The sequence below is a fragment of the Erythrolamprus reginae genome, chromosome 5 (genome assembly GCF_031021105.1).
Source record: "Erythrolamprus reginae isolate rEryReg1 chromosome 5, rEryReg1.hap1, whole genome shotgun sequence".
Taxonomy (NCBI): Eukaryota; Metazoa; Chordata; class Lepidosauria; order Squamata; family Dipsadidae; genus Erythrolamprus; species Erythrolamprus reginae.
In genome coordinates this window covers 19,707,869-19,721,451 of record NC_091954.1, presented here as the reverse complement: position 1 = coordinate 19,721,451, position 13,583 = coordinate 19,707,869, and the positions used below count along the sequence as shown (strand labels likewise).

At 40.5% G+C, this 13,583-nt stretch overlaps 1 protein-coding gene across 1 annotated transcript in view; it reads right to left on the bottom strand.

The window, feature by feature from the left end:
* The window catches only part of COL13A1 (collagen type XIII alpha 1 chain), a 140,931-nt gene extending 127,450 nt beyond the window's left edge, over window positions 1-13,481 (bottom strand). The window contains exons 1-3 of the mRNA XM_070753908.1: window positions 13,478-13,481; window positions 7,795-7,821; window positions 2,818-2,853 (exon numbers count right to left, since the gene is read on the bottom strand). Of these exons, the coding sequence (XP_070610009.1) occupies window positions 2,818-2,838 (21 nt within the window). The 5' untranslated portion in view covers window positions 2,839-2,853; window positions 7,795-7,821; window positions 13,478-13,481. The remainder of the gene's footprint in view (window positions 1-2,817; window positions 2,854-7,794; window positions 7,822-13,477) is intronic.
* Window positions 13,482-13,583: the final 102 nt, after the last annotated feature.

The following is a 13,583-nucleotide window of genomic DNA, read 5'->3' as shown; positions in this document are numbered from 1 at the left end:
GGCCGACACATTCTTTTGAGGAATGAAAAATAACACCACTATTAAATTCACACTTAAGATTGGGCATTTTAGAGTCCCACAGGACAACACTGGATAAAAGCATTATAATTATACTGTAGAATTCCCAAGGAAAATGGTGACTTAGCACCCACTACTGGTATTAGCGGAATACCAGCCATTTCTGTTAGGCATTCATGTATCCATAGTAGGCTCAAAGTAAATTGATGGTGAACAAGGAAAGTTCCTGCTTAAGCAAAAGTCATGAAAAAGTCAAGATGTCCAAATTAGTTTGGAATTGAATTTCTCAAGCAGAGAACTACCAAAAGATTCCTGTACATATTGCTGTATAATCTTAGACCAAAGTCCGTTTAGAAATTGCCTCCCCTCTTACATCTGTCATATTTTAATGTTATTAGAAGGTTTAGAATAACTTTTTGGGAAATTTCCCATTGGGAACAACTTCTCATGTTATCTGAAGTGGTTGTATGGGGTATTTTATTATCCTACATATCTCAAAACCTCCCCCCCCCCACTATTCTGAGTAGACACCGCTCCCACTCAGTAGGTAGTAGCCAGCTTTATATGAAACAGAATCTTTAATTGCCTCAATAAATGGGATTTGTGTGTGTGTGTTTCTCTTCTCTTCCCCTCTCTCTTTAGCTTCTATACACATGTGTGTGGTCTTCAGGAAATTGGAGAAAAGATTCAGGCCTACAATAATAAGGTGCATTGCTTACTGCCCTAAAAGTTAGAAATTGTAGGATGAAAATAGATAGATGGAAAATATCCACTTTCTTATTTCACAGTGCAGGCAGGTACATGCATGGTGAATTAATAACCTTCATAAAATTTGAGTTCACTGCATCGTGTATTAAAATAGAGGTTCACTGTTGTAATCATTTTTTGGTTACAAAAAGTATGAAAGTTTTATTCTCCCATCTTTGGTACACATTAGAATTAGGAAGATGGCTGACAGTAAAGTTCATCAAAGAAAGCATGCTAAAAGCATAGAAGACTGTTTCCCAACCTCTGCCACTTTAAGACAGACGGACTTCAAGTCCTAGAGTTCCCTAGGCAGCTGGAGAATTCTGGGAGTTGAAGTCCACCAGTCTTAAAGTGGTTGTGGTTGAGAAACTCTGGTGTTAACCCTGGGGGCTATCCTTAATTTTGGATTTTCAGAGCAGAAGAAGAAGAAGAAGAAGAAGAAGAAGAAGAAGAAGAAGAAGAAGAAGAAGAAGAAGAAGAAGAAGAAGAAGAAGAAGAAGAAGAAGAAGAAGAAGAAGAAGAAGAAACAGCTAGAGAACAAGTTGTCAAAGCTTCTTTTGGAGGTGATGTAGAGATGAAACAGATGTTAATTTTTTGTTAAAATGTTTAGCAATACAACGTTCCTAATGGTGTTTTGTTCCATTCTAACAAGGTGTTTTCTTAAGCAAAAATCATGCCTAAAGAGATTACTGAACTTATGCATTTGAAGGCACTTTTTTCTCAATTCTTGAAACAAAAGAAGAAGACATAAAGTTTTGTCTAAAGGCCTTCATTCCTGTTCCAAATCTACTACCAAAATAAGACTTCCAAAGAAATAATAGCATTGGAAAGACCTATGCTGATTCAATGTCCATGTTATGCATTTAACAGAATAAGAGAGATGGGAGGGAACTTGGAGGTCTTCTAGTCCAACCCCTTGCTCAAGCAGGAAACCTTATATCATTTCAGACATGGTTGTCCAATCTCTTAAATACCTCCAGTATTTCAGACTAGTACTTGTTTCTATATACAGTGGAACCCCGACATAAGAGCTGCTCTACTTAAGAGCAACTCGAGATAAGAGCTGGGAAGGGAGAGATATTTTTGTTCTACTTACAAGCCCAAATTCGAGATACAAGCGCCAAGGAGCTGTCTCCTGAAGCCAAACGCTAACTTCCGCGTTCGGCTTCAGGGGACAGCTGCGAAGCGGCGTGCGTGTTTTAAAAGGTTGCAGCCGGCCTGGGGGGCTCGGGGGGGTGCTTGCAGCTTTCTTTCTTGCTCTTTTTCTTTCTCTCTTTTACCTTCCCTTCCTCTATTTCTTCTTTTCTTTCTCCTTCCCACCTTCTTCCCTCCCTCCCTCCCTTCACTCATTCCTCTCTTACTCTCCCCTTTCATAAGTTTCCTTGCTTCCTTCCTCTGTTCCTGTCCCTTCCCTCTTTCCTTCCTTCCTTCCCACCCTCCGTCCATTCATTCACCCATTCCTCTCTTGATCGCTTAAAGCCGGTCCCTGGTGCAAAAAGGGTTGGGGACCTCTGTCCTACAGGATTGGGTGGCAGAGAAGTTGAACATATGTAAATTTAAAAGTTTAAGAAAGTTTACAAGTTAAGTGAAAGAAACTTCATTATTCATTTATATGTACATGTACATTTCTTCATTAAAAACATGTCTTTCTGCATAATTTAGACTAACTTTGTGAGTTTTTTGAGGGCTGGAACCAATTAAAATTATTTACATTAATTCCTATGGGGAAAAGTCGTTCGAGATAAGAGCTGCTCGACTTAAGAGCCCAGGTCCGGAACGAATTAAACTCGTATCTCGAGGTACCACTGTATCTAGGAATCAACAGTACATATATTTGTCATTAAGGTGAAATAAAAATGAAATCAAATTAGGCCACCATTGTCGGCATATTTGAAGTCTTGGAGAAAACTTATTGAACTAACTAGGGATTATTTCTTAGTAGACATAGAACTGGTAACTGCAATTTTCTCTGTCACATGTAAATAGATCAGTTTAGTAGCAACAGATTTGGAAGCAATGATGACAGTTAAATTTAAGTGACTTAAGACTTACCGGATGTCCACGGATTCCCATGGCGCCTTTGTCTCCCTAACAATTAACACAAAATCAGAGGATAATTGGCAACTGACCACATGTAAAAATTAAAAAATGGCACAAATTCATTCAACTATGAACAGTTAGACAATTGCAATGATTACTTGGGATTTTATCCATAGGAGTATGTGTTTGGGAGGCCACTGAACTGCTGTGGCTCAAAACAGTAAAGCCATTTGTATAACTGAAAAGCCATATGTATAACAATGCAAGTTTTTGCTTCAGAGATCTGTATTTTTTCAGTTTTTCTCTTTTTATTCTAATTTATTTATTATTTATTTTAATTTTCCTGTAATAATTTGGACCATTATTGAATACATTAGAATGATATTAACAACAACAACAATATCCAATAATAGTATCCAATATGTTTTTAATAATCTCATATTATTGCATTCACAGGCTGCAATGCTGGAAGATGCTTATTCACCAAACATCTGGATAAAATCCTGTCCCACATTGTCTGCATATATTCGTAAGTCAGAGGGTTACAGACTTGTTCTTAGTCTTTCTAGTAAATCTAAATATTTAGAGATTGGACTGGAATATTGTTATGTGGATCAGATATTTATATAAGAAACCACATGGGGTTTGTTCAGGAAACTCTGCCAACATTCAATCATGCAAACTTTTGTAACCATAAGACTTACAAGCATACTGGGAGGAAGGAGGAGGGAGGAGGAAGGAAGGAAGGAAGGAAGAAAGGAAGGAAGGAAGGAAGGAAGGAAGGAGATGTTATTAGAGACAATTGGATTTCTACATCTCATATACATGCTGGACTCAAATGGAATTGCACAGTACCTGCATCCTTACTTAGAGCATTAAGAATAAGCAATACATTCTTATGAGAATAGGGTGATTATAAACATGATAACAAGAAATACATTCATTTATGAGTAAGATGTATGATCCTACAGTAAAGTGCTCCATATTTCCTAGAATAACAATTCAGCATTGCCTGTCTGGTGAGCTATCGTATCATGTTTATATAATGTTTATCACCGGAGTAGCCAAATAGTATACAAAATAAAAAGGTCTATAATTTGGTTTCCAACCTTAAGGTTTTTAGGGAATATACTTTGGATCTGTTGTTTACTTTCTGGTTAGCCTTCAGAAATAATATATTTTATCTAAAGATATGAATCAAACTATCCTTATCTTTTTAAGCTGAACAGTTACTTTGCAAAGCTGAAGATACTTTTGATTCATGGCAATAATAAAATTTGTTATGGCCACTAAATTCATAACCTCCTAAGAGCTTAATGTTGAGGGTTTCTACTGCCTGGAAAAAGAACTGTCTTGTATTTATCGACTCTTAGAGAAGACAGAGTCTAAAGTACAGGAGATAATATAAACAAGCATTAGGAAATAAACAATACATCAAATTGTTATATTTACATGAGGCAGAGGTGCTAGATTAGAATTAAGGACAAGAGTGTTCAAACCTATTTGTAATCACATCCATTTTAATAAAAAACTAAAAATGTATTATATATGTGTGGTTTCATTTTCTTCTTACTATGTAGGACAGGGATGTCAAACTCAAGACCCAGGGGCCATTTCCTGCCAACACGGTCCATAGATCTGGGCCACGGGGCCACCGTGGAAACAGCGAAAGACTGTTTTGTGGTGCTTCTGCCAGCGAAAAAAGCAGGGGTGAAAATCAACAGCTTCTAACAGGTTCTGGCAAACTGGTGGTGGCAATTTTGAGTAGTTCAAATACCACATCTGGCTCACCCCAGAGTGGGGTGGAAATGGAGATTTTGCAATATCCTTCCTCTGCCATGCCCACCAAGCCGCACACACAGAACCGGTAGTAAGAAAATTTGGATTTCACTGCTGGAAAAAAACCCTTGTGAGCCCTCCTGAGCTCTGTTTTTGCTGGCAGAGGGCTGCAGGGGGCCGCCACAGCTGAAAATGGAGCTCATGAGGGCTGCGGGCAGCTCTCCCGAGCTACATTTCCACTGGCAGAGGGTTGTAGGAGGCTGTCGCAGCCTGGGAGCCCATTTTCTCTGGGAGAGCGTTTGAGCACCCCCAACATGAGTGAGATTGAGCTGTCCACGCCCACTCCGCCCCTCATCCCTGAAGTCAAACACAACCCTGATGCAGCCTTCAATGAAATTGAGTTTGACACCCCTGATGTAGGATATTTAGATGCTTCAGTTCCACATGAAAAGAAAGGAGTGGAAATTGCCTATGCTGAAACAAAACATAGGTCCTTTGTTCCTCTATGGAAAGCAAGCAGAGCGTGAAAGCAGAGAAAGAGAAAAAAAATCAGTCTGTACAAGTTCTCTAATTTTTATGTATCTGGTGTTTGTGCTGCTGCATTCTGAAGAATCAATATTGCCTTTCTGCCACAGGTAGAAATTGAACAAAAAAGCACAAACACCCGGTACTTCACACAAGGAAGCACACTTAGGTGCAGAACAGAGAAACTCCTCTAAGATGCTAAATTTGGATTTTCACTCCACATGTTCCCATGTCTGCAAAATTCAAAAATGGGGGCTACGTGAACCTCCAGATATTGTTAGATTCTAATTCCCATCAATCTCATCTATTGTGATCAGGGATCAGTGATAAGATCAGCTGTAATAAAATACTGTATATCTGATAGGTTAGAGCCATGATGATGAACTTATGGCATGCGTGCCACAGGTGGCACCGGGAGCCATATCTGCTGGCACACGAGCCGTTGCCTTAGTTCAGCTCCAGCTGATTTTTTGCTTGTGTTGAGGCTCTGGGAGGGAGCAGAGGAGGGCATTTTTGTCATCCCCAGGCTCCAAGAAAGCCTCTGGCACCTGGGGAGGATGAAAAACAGGCCTACCAAGTCCACTGGAAGTCAAGAAACAGGGAAGCAGGGGGCATCTTGTACAGTGTTGGATGGCCGCGTAAGCATGCATGGGGAGTAGGGAGAGGGGTCATTGAATCATGGGTGTGCCTACAATATAGGGGTGGGCTACTGCCTGGATGGGGAGGAGCGCAGTGGGGTAGCAAAAATGAAGCTCCACCCCAGAGCTCCCAATTTGCACTGAAAGCTGTTGAAAGAAAATGCATAAGCCATGCCTACAGTGTGGTAGTAATAATTTTGGTAGCCCATCACTGGTGCGATAGCACGCGGGCGCGCACTTTCAGCATTTGAGAGGGGGGGAGGTTCATCATCGCTGGGCAAGAGGCTCAGATATAAATCAAAGAATGATAGATCCAGGGCAGTTTCTTTAATTGTTAACACCCCCCATAAGTTTGATGGATAGGTGGTTAGGAGGCTGGCCCCTTGCCTCGTAGCAATTATCCTGTGGTTTGGTTTTGGACTAACCCCATCTGAACATCTGATGATTTTTGTTCATGGAATTTTGTGACCTAAGGAACTGAAGAAAAAAATAACTCAGACCACTTAATATTTAATTAACAGGCATCTCCTTACCACTTAGACAAAACAGATTTAATCTGTTTGCTGTCTAGTACAGTGTAACCCATTTCAGTCCTTGTCTCTCCTTCTTTGGTATTTGGACATTTTGTCTCTATATATTTCTCTTTAGATTTCAAGCCACAATTTCTCCCTTTATCTCTTTTTGAATAGGCAGGGGAGGCATGATTGAATGCAACTACTACACAAGGTTGCCCCCAAATCTGTATATATTCGGTTAGTCCTAATTAAAATACTGCTAGATCACTTATTTATTCTCCATATGGAGCATCCTAGTTCACTTAGATTTATTTATATTCTGGTATCATGAAGTTTATATTCCCCCATGACATGATTTGTTCCAAAGAATTTGCAAATCATTTCCATATCCGAAATAATATTTGACCAGGCTTGCAATAATTCATGAGCTAAATCTGGAAATGCTGAAAATCTAAAATTCTTTGGCTAACTCTTGACTGACTTGCAATATTCTCAGATGTATATTCTTTTCATGAATGTGTCCTTTCTGTTTTGGGGCTAGATTGGAGAAGAGACAGGGCAGGAAATACCTAGAGCAATATAAGTTCTTAGCAAAATCATTTCTTTGAAAGAAGGAAGCTAATGCAATAGCAGAACCTTATATTCTGGAAATCATTGTCGGATAGCAAGCCCGATTTCTAAAACATAGCCCTCTTTACAACTCAGTTTTAAAACCCTCATCCTAAACCTTGCTCTCTATTTATAACATGAACTGTAAGTCTGTAGTATAGACTGCAGGTGCCCTACATGGCATTGGATCAGATTATCTACCGCAGAGGTCTTCAAACTTGGCCACTTGAAGACTTGTGGACTTCAACACCCAGAACTCTCCAGCATAGCACAGCTGGCTGGAGAATTCTGGGACTTGAAGTCCCAAAGTCTTAAATTTTCCAAGTTTGGGGACCCCTGATCTACGGCAATGTTTCCCAACCTTGGCAACTTGAAGATATTTAGACTTCAACTCCCAGAATTTTGGGGATTCTGGGGAATTCTGGGAGTTGAAGTCCAGATATTTTCAAGTTGCCAAGGTTGGGAAACACTGATCTACGGGACCATTTTCTGCCTCATACATCCCAGCGACCGGTTAGGTTGCAAATTCGGCCTCCTCCAGGCGCTGTCAGCCAAACAATGCCGGGTCGCGGGTCAACAAGGGAGAGCCTTCTCTGTTTTGGCCCTGACCTCTGGAACCAACTCCCCCCGGAGATCTGCATTGCTCCCACCCTCTTTGCCTTTCAAAAGGCGTTCAAAACACATCTATGCCGGCAGGCCTAGAGACCGTGAGCTTTGCTCCGACCATTTGCATGGAAGAGATATGACTGTTTTAACAGAGGGTTTGATATATTTGAATGTTTTAAACTGTATTATTATTTACTGTGAGCCGCCCTGAGTCCACAAGAAGAAGAAGGGCTATAAATAGAGTAAGATAAATGAATAAGATAAATAAAGGAAGGAAGGAAGGAAAAAAAAATACAAAAAGAAGAGGCGAAATTTACCGGAAGGCCAGGTCTTCCTGTAGAACCCTGAAAAAACAAACAAACACAAAACAGAAGAGATGATGGATCTGAACAGTGAATCAATTACTGAGTTTGATTTTGGACTTCTAGAACTCCACAAGAAGTCTGCATTTTGTATGTGTCCATTGGCATTTCTAGTTGACCATTTATAGAAAGCAAAGTTGTCAGGTTGGCTTAGCCAAGCTACTCCCGGTTACAGTAGAAAATGCTTGGCTATTTGATGGCTAATCTAATTCTATAATGACAGCTTGATCTATCCTAGTGTTCATACTAGGGTTTAGGGAGGAGAAGTGGTGGAACAAATATTTTGCTATGGCCAAAAGCCCGTAACATGAAATAGCCTGCAAAAATAAAATATCCAGACTTCTAATAGTCTCCCTTCCAACAAACCAGTATGCTATAATTCACTTTTTATCCTGAGAGTAATTCACACTTGCATCAAATCATTGTAATATTTAGGAAATACTACACTTCATTTAATATTTCCCCAGACAACCTGCAGCTACCATCTACTAAATTATAGAGGACAATAGAAGTCTTTCTTTTATTTATTTGAAAGCTATGTGTAATACAAAGGCAAAAAGTTAGAGGAAATATGTTACTCCTAGAATCCAGCTGGACTAGACAAATCCATGATTTAAAACTTGTGAATGGGTTTATTGACCAAGAAGTCATCTGATATATAGTCCAACATCCTAGCTTTCACTAAGTCTCTCTTCAACAGATACATCAATATTTCCTCCCTTCCTTTTCCATCTGTATCTCACTGCTGTAATTTTTTCTTAGTCTAATTTATTTATTTATTTATTTATTGGATTTGTATGCCGCCCCTCTCCGCAGACTCGGGGCAGCTAACAGCAGTAACAAGACAGTGTACAATAATAATCCAATACTAAAAATGATTAAAAACCCATTAATATAAAAACCAAACATACATACAGACATACCATGCATAAAATTGTAAAGGCCTAGGGGGAAAGAGTATCTCAATTCCCCCATGCCTGGGGGCAGAGGTGGGTTTTAAGTAGCTTACAAAAGGTAAGGAGGGTGGGGGCAATTCTAATTTCTGGGGGGAGTTGGTTCCAGAGGGCCAGGGCCGCCACAGAGAAGGCTCTTCCCCTGGGTCCCGCCAAGCGGCATTGTTTAGTTGACGGGACCTGGAGGAGACCCACTCTGTGGGACCTAACTGGTCGCTGGGATTCGTGCAGCAGAAGTTAGTCCCTGAGATAATCTGGTCCGGTGCCATGAAGGGCTTTATAGGTCATAACCAACACTTTGAATTGTGACCGGAAACTGATCGGCAACCAATGCAGACTGCGGAGTGTTGGTGTAACATGGGCATATTTGGGAAAGCCCATGATTGCTCTCACAGCTGCATTCTGCACGATCTGAAGTTTCCGAACACTTTTCAAAGGTAGCCCCATGTAGAGAGCGTTACAGTAGTCGAGCCTCAAGGTGATGAGGGCATGAGTGACCCCAGATAGGGTTGCTACTAATAGCCTGTCGGTCTCCAAATGCCATTCATCCTAGATATCCACCATGCTGCTATGCTGTAATTCCTTCTACGCTCATACTTTTGCTTTGAGAGGTTCATTCTCTGCTATATAATTTCAGCCAACACTAGATGAACCACGCTAAGAAATCAATGCCACTGGATGGCTAAAACTATTTTAATTGACTCTTGCGAGTCTGATTGTGTTGTACCTCCTTTTGTTTCTTACATTCTGTGAATTACAGAGGTCCATGTGTAATCTAAACTAGGTTGTTCCTCCAGCAACTGGGTCCCCAAACAGATTCCCCAGCTTGAATAGCAGCTGATCAGTAGTGAGAAGATAAAATCATAGAACTGGAAGGGACCTTGGAGGTCTTTTAGTCCAACCCCTTGCTCAAGGCGGGAGACCTATAGAAAAATCCTACTAAAAATAACAATAAATAATAATTCTGCACTCAAAGTTGCATTCATTATTCCCCAGACCCTAGCAACCCTCTCAGCTGTGGCTAGGGAAGCTATGGCTAGAGATTTGCCTGGTGTTCCAGTTGCGGCCCTATTTGGATAGGGAGTCTCTTCTCGTGGTCACTCATGCCCTCATCACCTCTAAGCTTGACTACTGCAATGCGCTCTACTTGGGGCTACTCTTAAAGAACTTTCAGAGACTTCAATTAGTTCAGCATGCAGCCACACGAGCTGTTATGGGGGTACCTAGATACTCCCATATTAGTCCAGCACTCCGTGAGCTACACTGGCTTCTGATCGGTGTCTGAATGCAATTTAAGGCATTGGTTATTACCTACAAAGCCCCACATGGCTTGTGACCAGATTATTTATGGGACCGTATTATTATTATTATTATTATTATTATTATTATTATTATTATTATTTATTAGATTTGTATGCCGCCCCTCTCCGCAGACTTGGGGTGGCTCACAACAGTGATAAAAACAATACATGGTAACAAATCTAATAATTAAAATCTAAAATAACAATTTAACATTAAAAAGTCTAAAAAGAAAAAAAACCCCAATATATAAAATACATACACACAGTCATATCATGCACAAAACTACATAGGCAAGGGGGGGGTGTCTCAGTTCCCCCAAGCCTGACGACAGAGGTGGGTTTTAAGGAGTTTACGAAAGGCAAGGAGGGTGGGGGCAGTCCTAATCTCTGGGGGGAGTTGGTTCCAGAGGGTCGGAGCTGCCATAGAGAAGGCTCTTCCCCTGGGTCCCGCCAGACGACATTGTTTAGTCGACGGGACCCGGAGAAGACCAACTCTGTGGGACCTAACCAGCCGCTGGGATTCGTGCAGCAGAAGGGGGTCTCGCAGGTATCCTGGTCCGGTGCCATGAAGGGCTTTATAGGTCATAACCAACACTTTGAATTGTGACCGGAAACTGATCGGCAACCAGTGCAGACTGCGGAGTGTTGGAGTAACATGGGCATACTTAGGAAAGCCCATGATTGCTCTCGCAGCTGCATTCTGCACGATCTGAAGTTTCCGAACACTTTTCAAAGGTAGCCCCATGTAGAGAGCGTTACAATAGTCGAATCTCAAGGTGATGAGGGCGTGAGTGACTGTGAGCAGTGACTCCAGGTCCAGATAGGACCACAACTAGTCTTCTGTCTTCTGCCTCACATGTCCTAGCACAGTGATGGCAAACCTGTTTTCTCTTGGGTGCCAAAAGAGTGTGCGTGCAAGCTATCGCACATGCGCGAGTGCTACACCCATAATTCAATGACTGGGGAGGGTGAAAGCAGCTTCCCCCGTCCCCAGGAGGCCTTCTGGAGGCCAGAAATAGCCTGTTTCCCAACTTCTGGTGGCCCAGTAGGCTCGTGTTTCGCCCTCCCAAGCCTCCAAAGGCTACCCTGGAGCCAGGGGAGGGTAAAAATGCCCCCACCCCACGGGAGGTGCTCTGGAAGCCAATAATGCCCTGCCAGAGCCGCTGCGCAAGCCAAAAATCAGCTGGCCAACACACACATGCACGTTGGAGCTGAGCTAGGGCAATGGCTCACATGTCAGCAGATATGGCTCCACATGCCAGCTGTGGCACCCGTGCCATAGGTTTGCCATCACTGTCCTAGCGACTGATTAGATCACACAAAGTTTCCCTTCTCTGAGTCCTGTTGGCGAAGCAATGCCAGCCTTCTCTGTTGCGGCTCTGGTCCTCTGGAACCAACTCCCCTCCTCCAGAGATTTGTTCTGCCCACCCCCCTAGCCTTCCGAAAGCTTTGAAAACATACCTATGCTGGCAAGCCTGGAGCCATTGAGCGATTGTATACTGCTCCAGCCAGTAGTATGAATGATGGATGGTTCCTTCATATCGGGTTTTAAATTCTGCATTCACTTTTATAATGTGCATTTGGGGAGATTTTTAATTTTTGTAGTTATTTTATTGCTGTACGCCACCGTGAATCCGTTAGGAGAGGGGCAGCTTATAAATTTGATAAATATTTTTTTTATATATAATGAAGTAGAGTTTAAATTAAATAAAAGATATATTGAAGTTTTAAGGATAGTTTGATATTAAAAAATTTAATGAGAAGGTTCTTTTTTTTATTAGAGTAAGTAATCGATCTTAAATATTTTAATATATGGTTAAATTAGACACAATGAAGTAGATTTTAAACAAAATGAAATTACAAAATTAGAATGTTTTATTGATATTTTAATTGATTATAACTGTAATATCAAAATGGAATTTTGATGTGGAATGTTGTCAATCATTTTTCTGTATGGATTTGATTATATTAGATTTTTTTTTCTGAATTAGCTAGACTTCTATGACTAGCGGAGCAAATGTAGCTCCTTTAAATGTTGAATGTTGTTCGTGTTGTTTGTCTGAAGAAAAATTCAATAATTTTTTTAAAAAATAAATTTGATAAATAAAATAAATGATAAATAAACCCAAGAGAAAAGCACCCCCAATTCAGACTTCAGCAAGAACAACATTAAATACAAGGCCAGGCATTCTAAAGGAAGGATACTTGGTGAAAGGGGGCAGCCTATCAACTCTCTTTCTGTGCTATTTACTGGATCAATTCTTGCAGTTCCACTGAATTCTAGTTCTCACCAAATAGACGTAGGACTTACTAAGAACCAAGGTGGCATAGTGGTTAGAGTACAGCACTGCAGGCTACTTCTGCTGACTGCTAGCTGCAGTTCAGCAGATCGAATCTCACCAGGCTCAAGATTGAGTCAGACTTCCACCCTTCCGAGGTGGATAAAATGCAGAGCCAGATTGTTGAGAGCAAATATGTTGACTCTATAAACCGCTTAGAGGGAGCTGGAAAGTACTGTGAAGCAGTATATAATTCTAAGTGCTATTGCTATGTCAAAGACTCCCTTTATGCTTGATACAATGTCTCCTGCCAGGCATATGAATTAAGGAGCTGTACAAATGACTGTACAGGTAACCAAATTTAACAAGCAGAATACTTCATTATTATTATTTGTTAGATTTCTAGGCCGCCTCTCTCTGTAGACTCCCGTAGGCTCCCAGTCCTCTAACACTCAATATTAGTGTTATAGCACTAACTCTAGAGAAACTCAAGCACAAAATACTTAAGCAATAATGAAGTTGATATAGCAGATTCTCAAACGTTTGTCCTTTTGGCCAGACAAGTATAAAATATTAATTGTTTTAATATTGGATTGTTATATGCTGTTTTTATTACTGTTGTTAGCCGCCCCGAGTCTGCGGAGAGGGGCAGCATACAAATCCAATAAATAAATAAACAAACAAACAAATAAATAAATAAATAAATAAATAAATGAATGAATGAATGAATGAATGAATGTATGAATGAATGAATGAATGTATGAATGAATGAATGAATGTATGAATGAATGAATGAATGAATGAATAAATAAATAAATAAACGAATAAAATGTTTGTCTCTGAATTCTCGATGATGTTTTTAAATAACCCATCAATCCTAGTTGATCTCAGAGAAGTCAAATGCTTCTTTACATCTCATCAATGGAATATGATACTATCCACTTGAAAAATAAAATACACATTTGTGAATCTAAATGGCAGTGAATGATTAATCCAGGCTTTTTTGCTTCCTTATTTAAAAACTGTTCTGTCCCTTGCCCCAGGGCCCATTGACTTTACCAGCAGATGTCTTCTTCAGAGCAGAGTCAAAAACTTTGGTACTTACAGGGGGTCCTGAAAGAAAAGAAAAGAAAAACACGGACATAGTTGATATTCCAAATTCAATAGCACCCTTGCTTTATGTAATAAAGTATCAGCAACATCTTAATCAA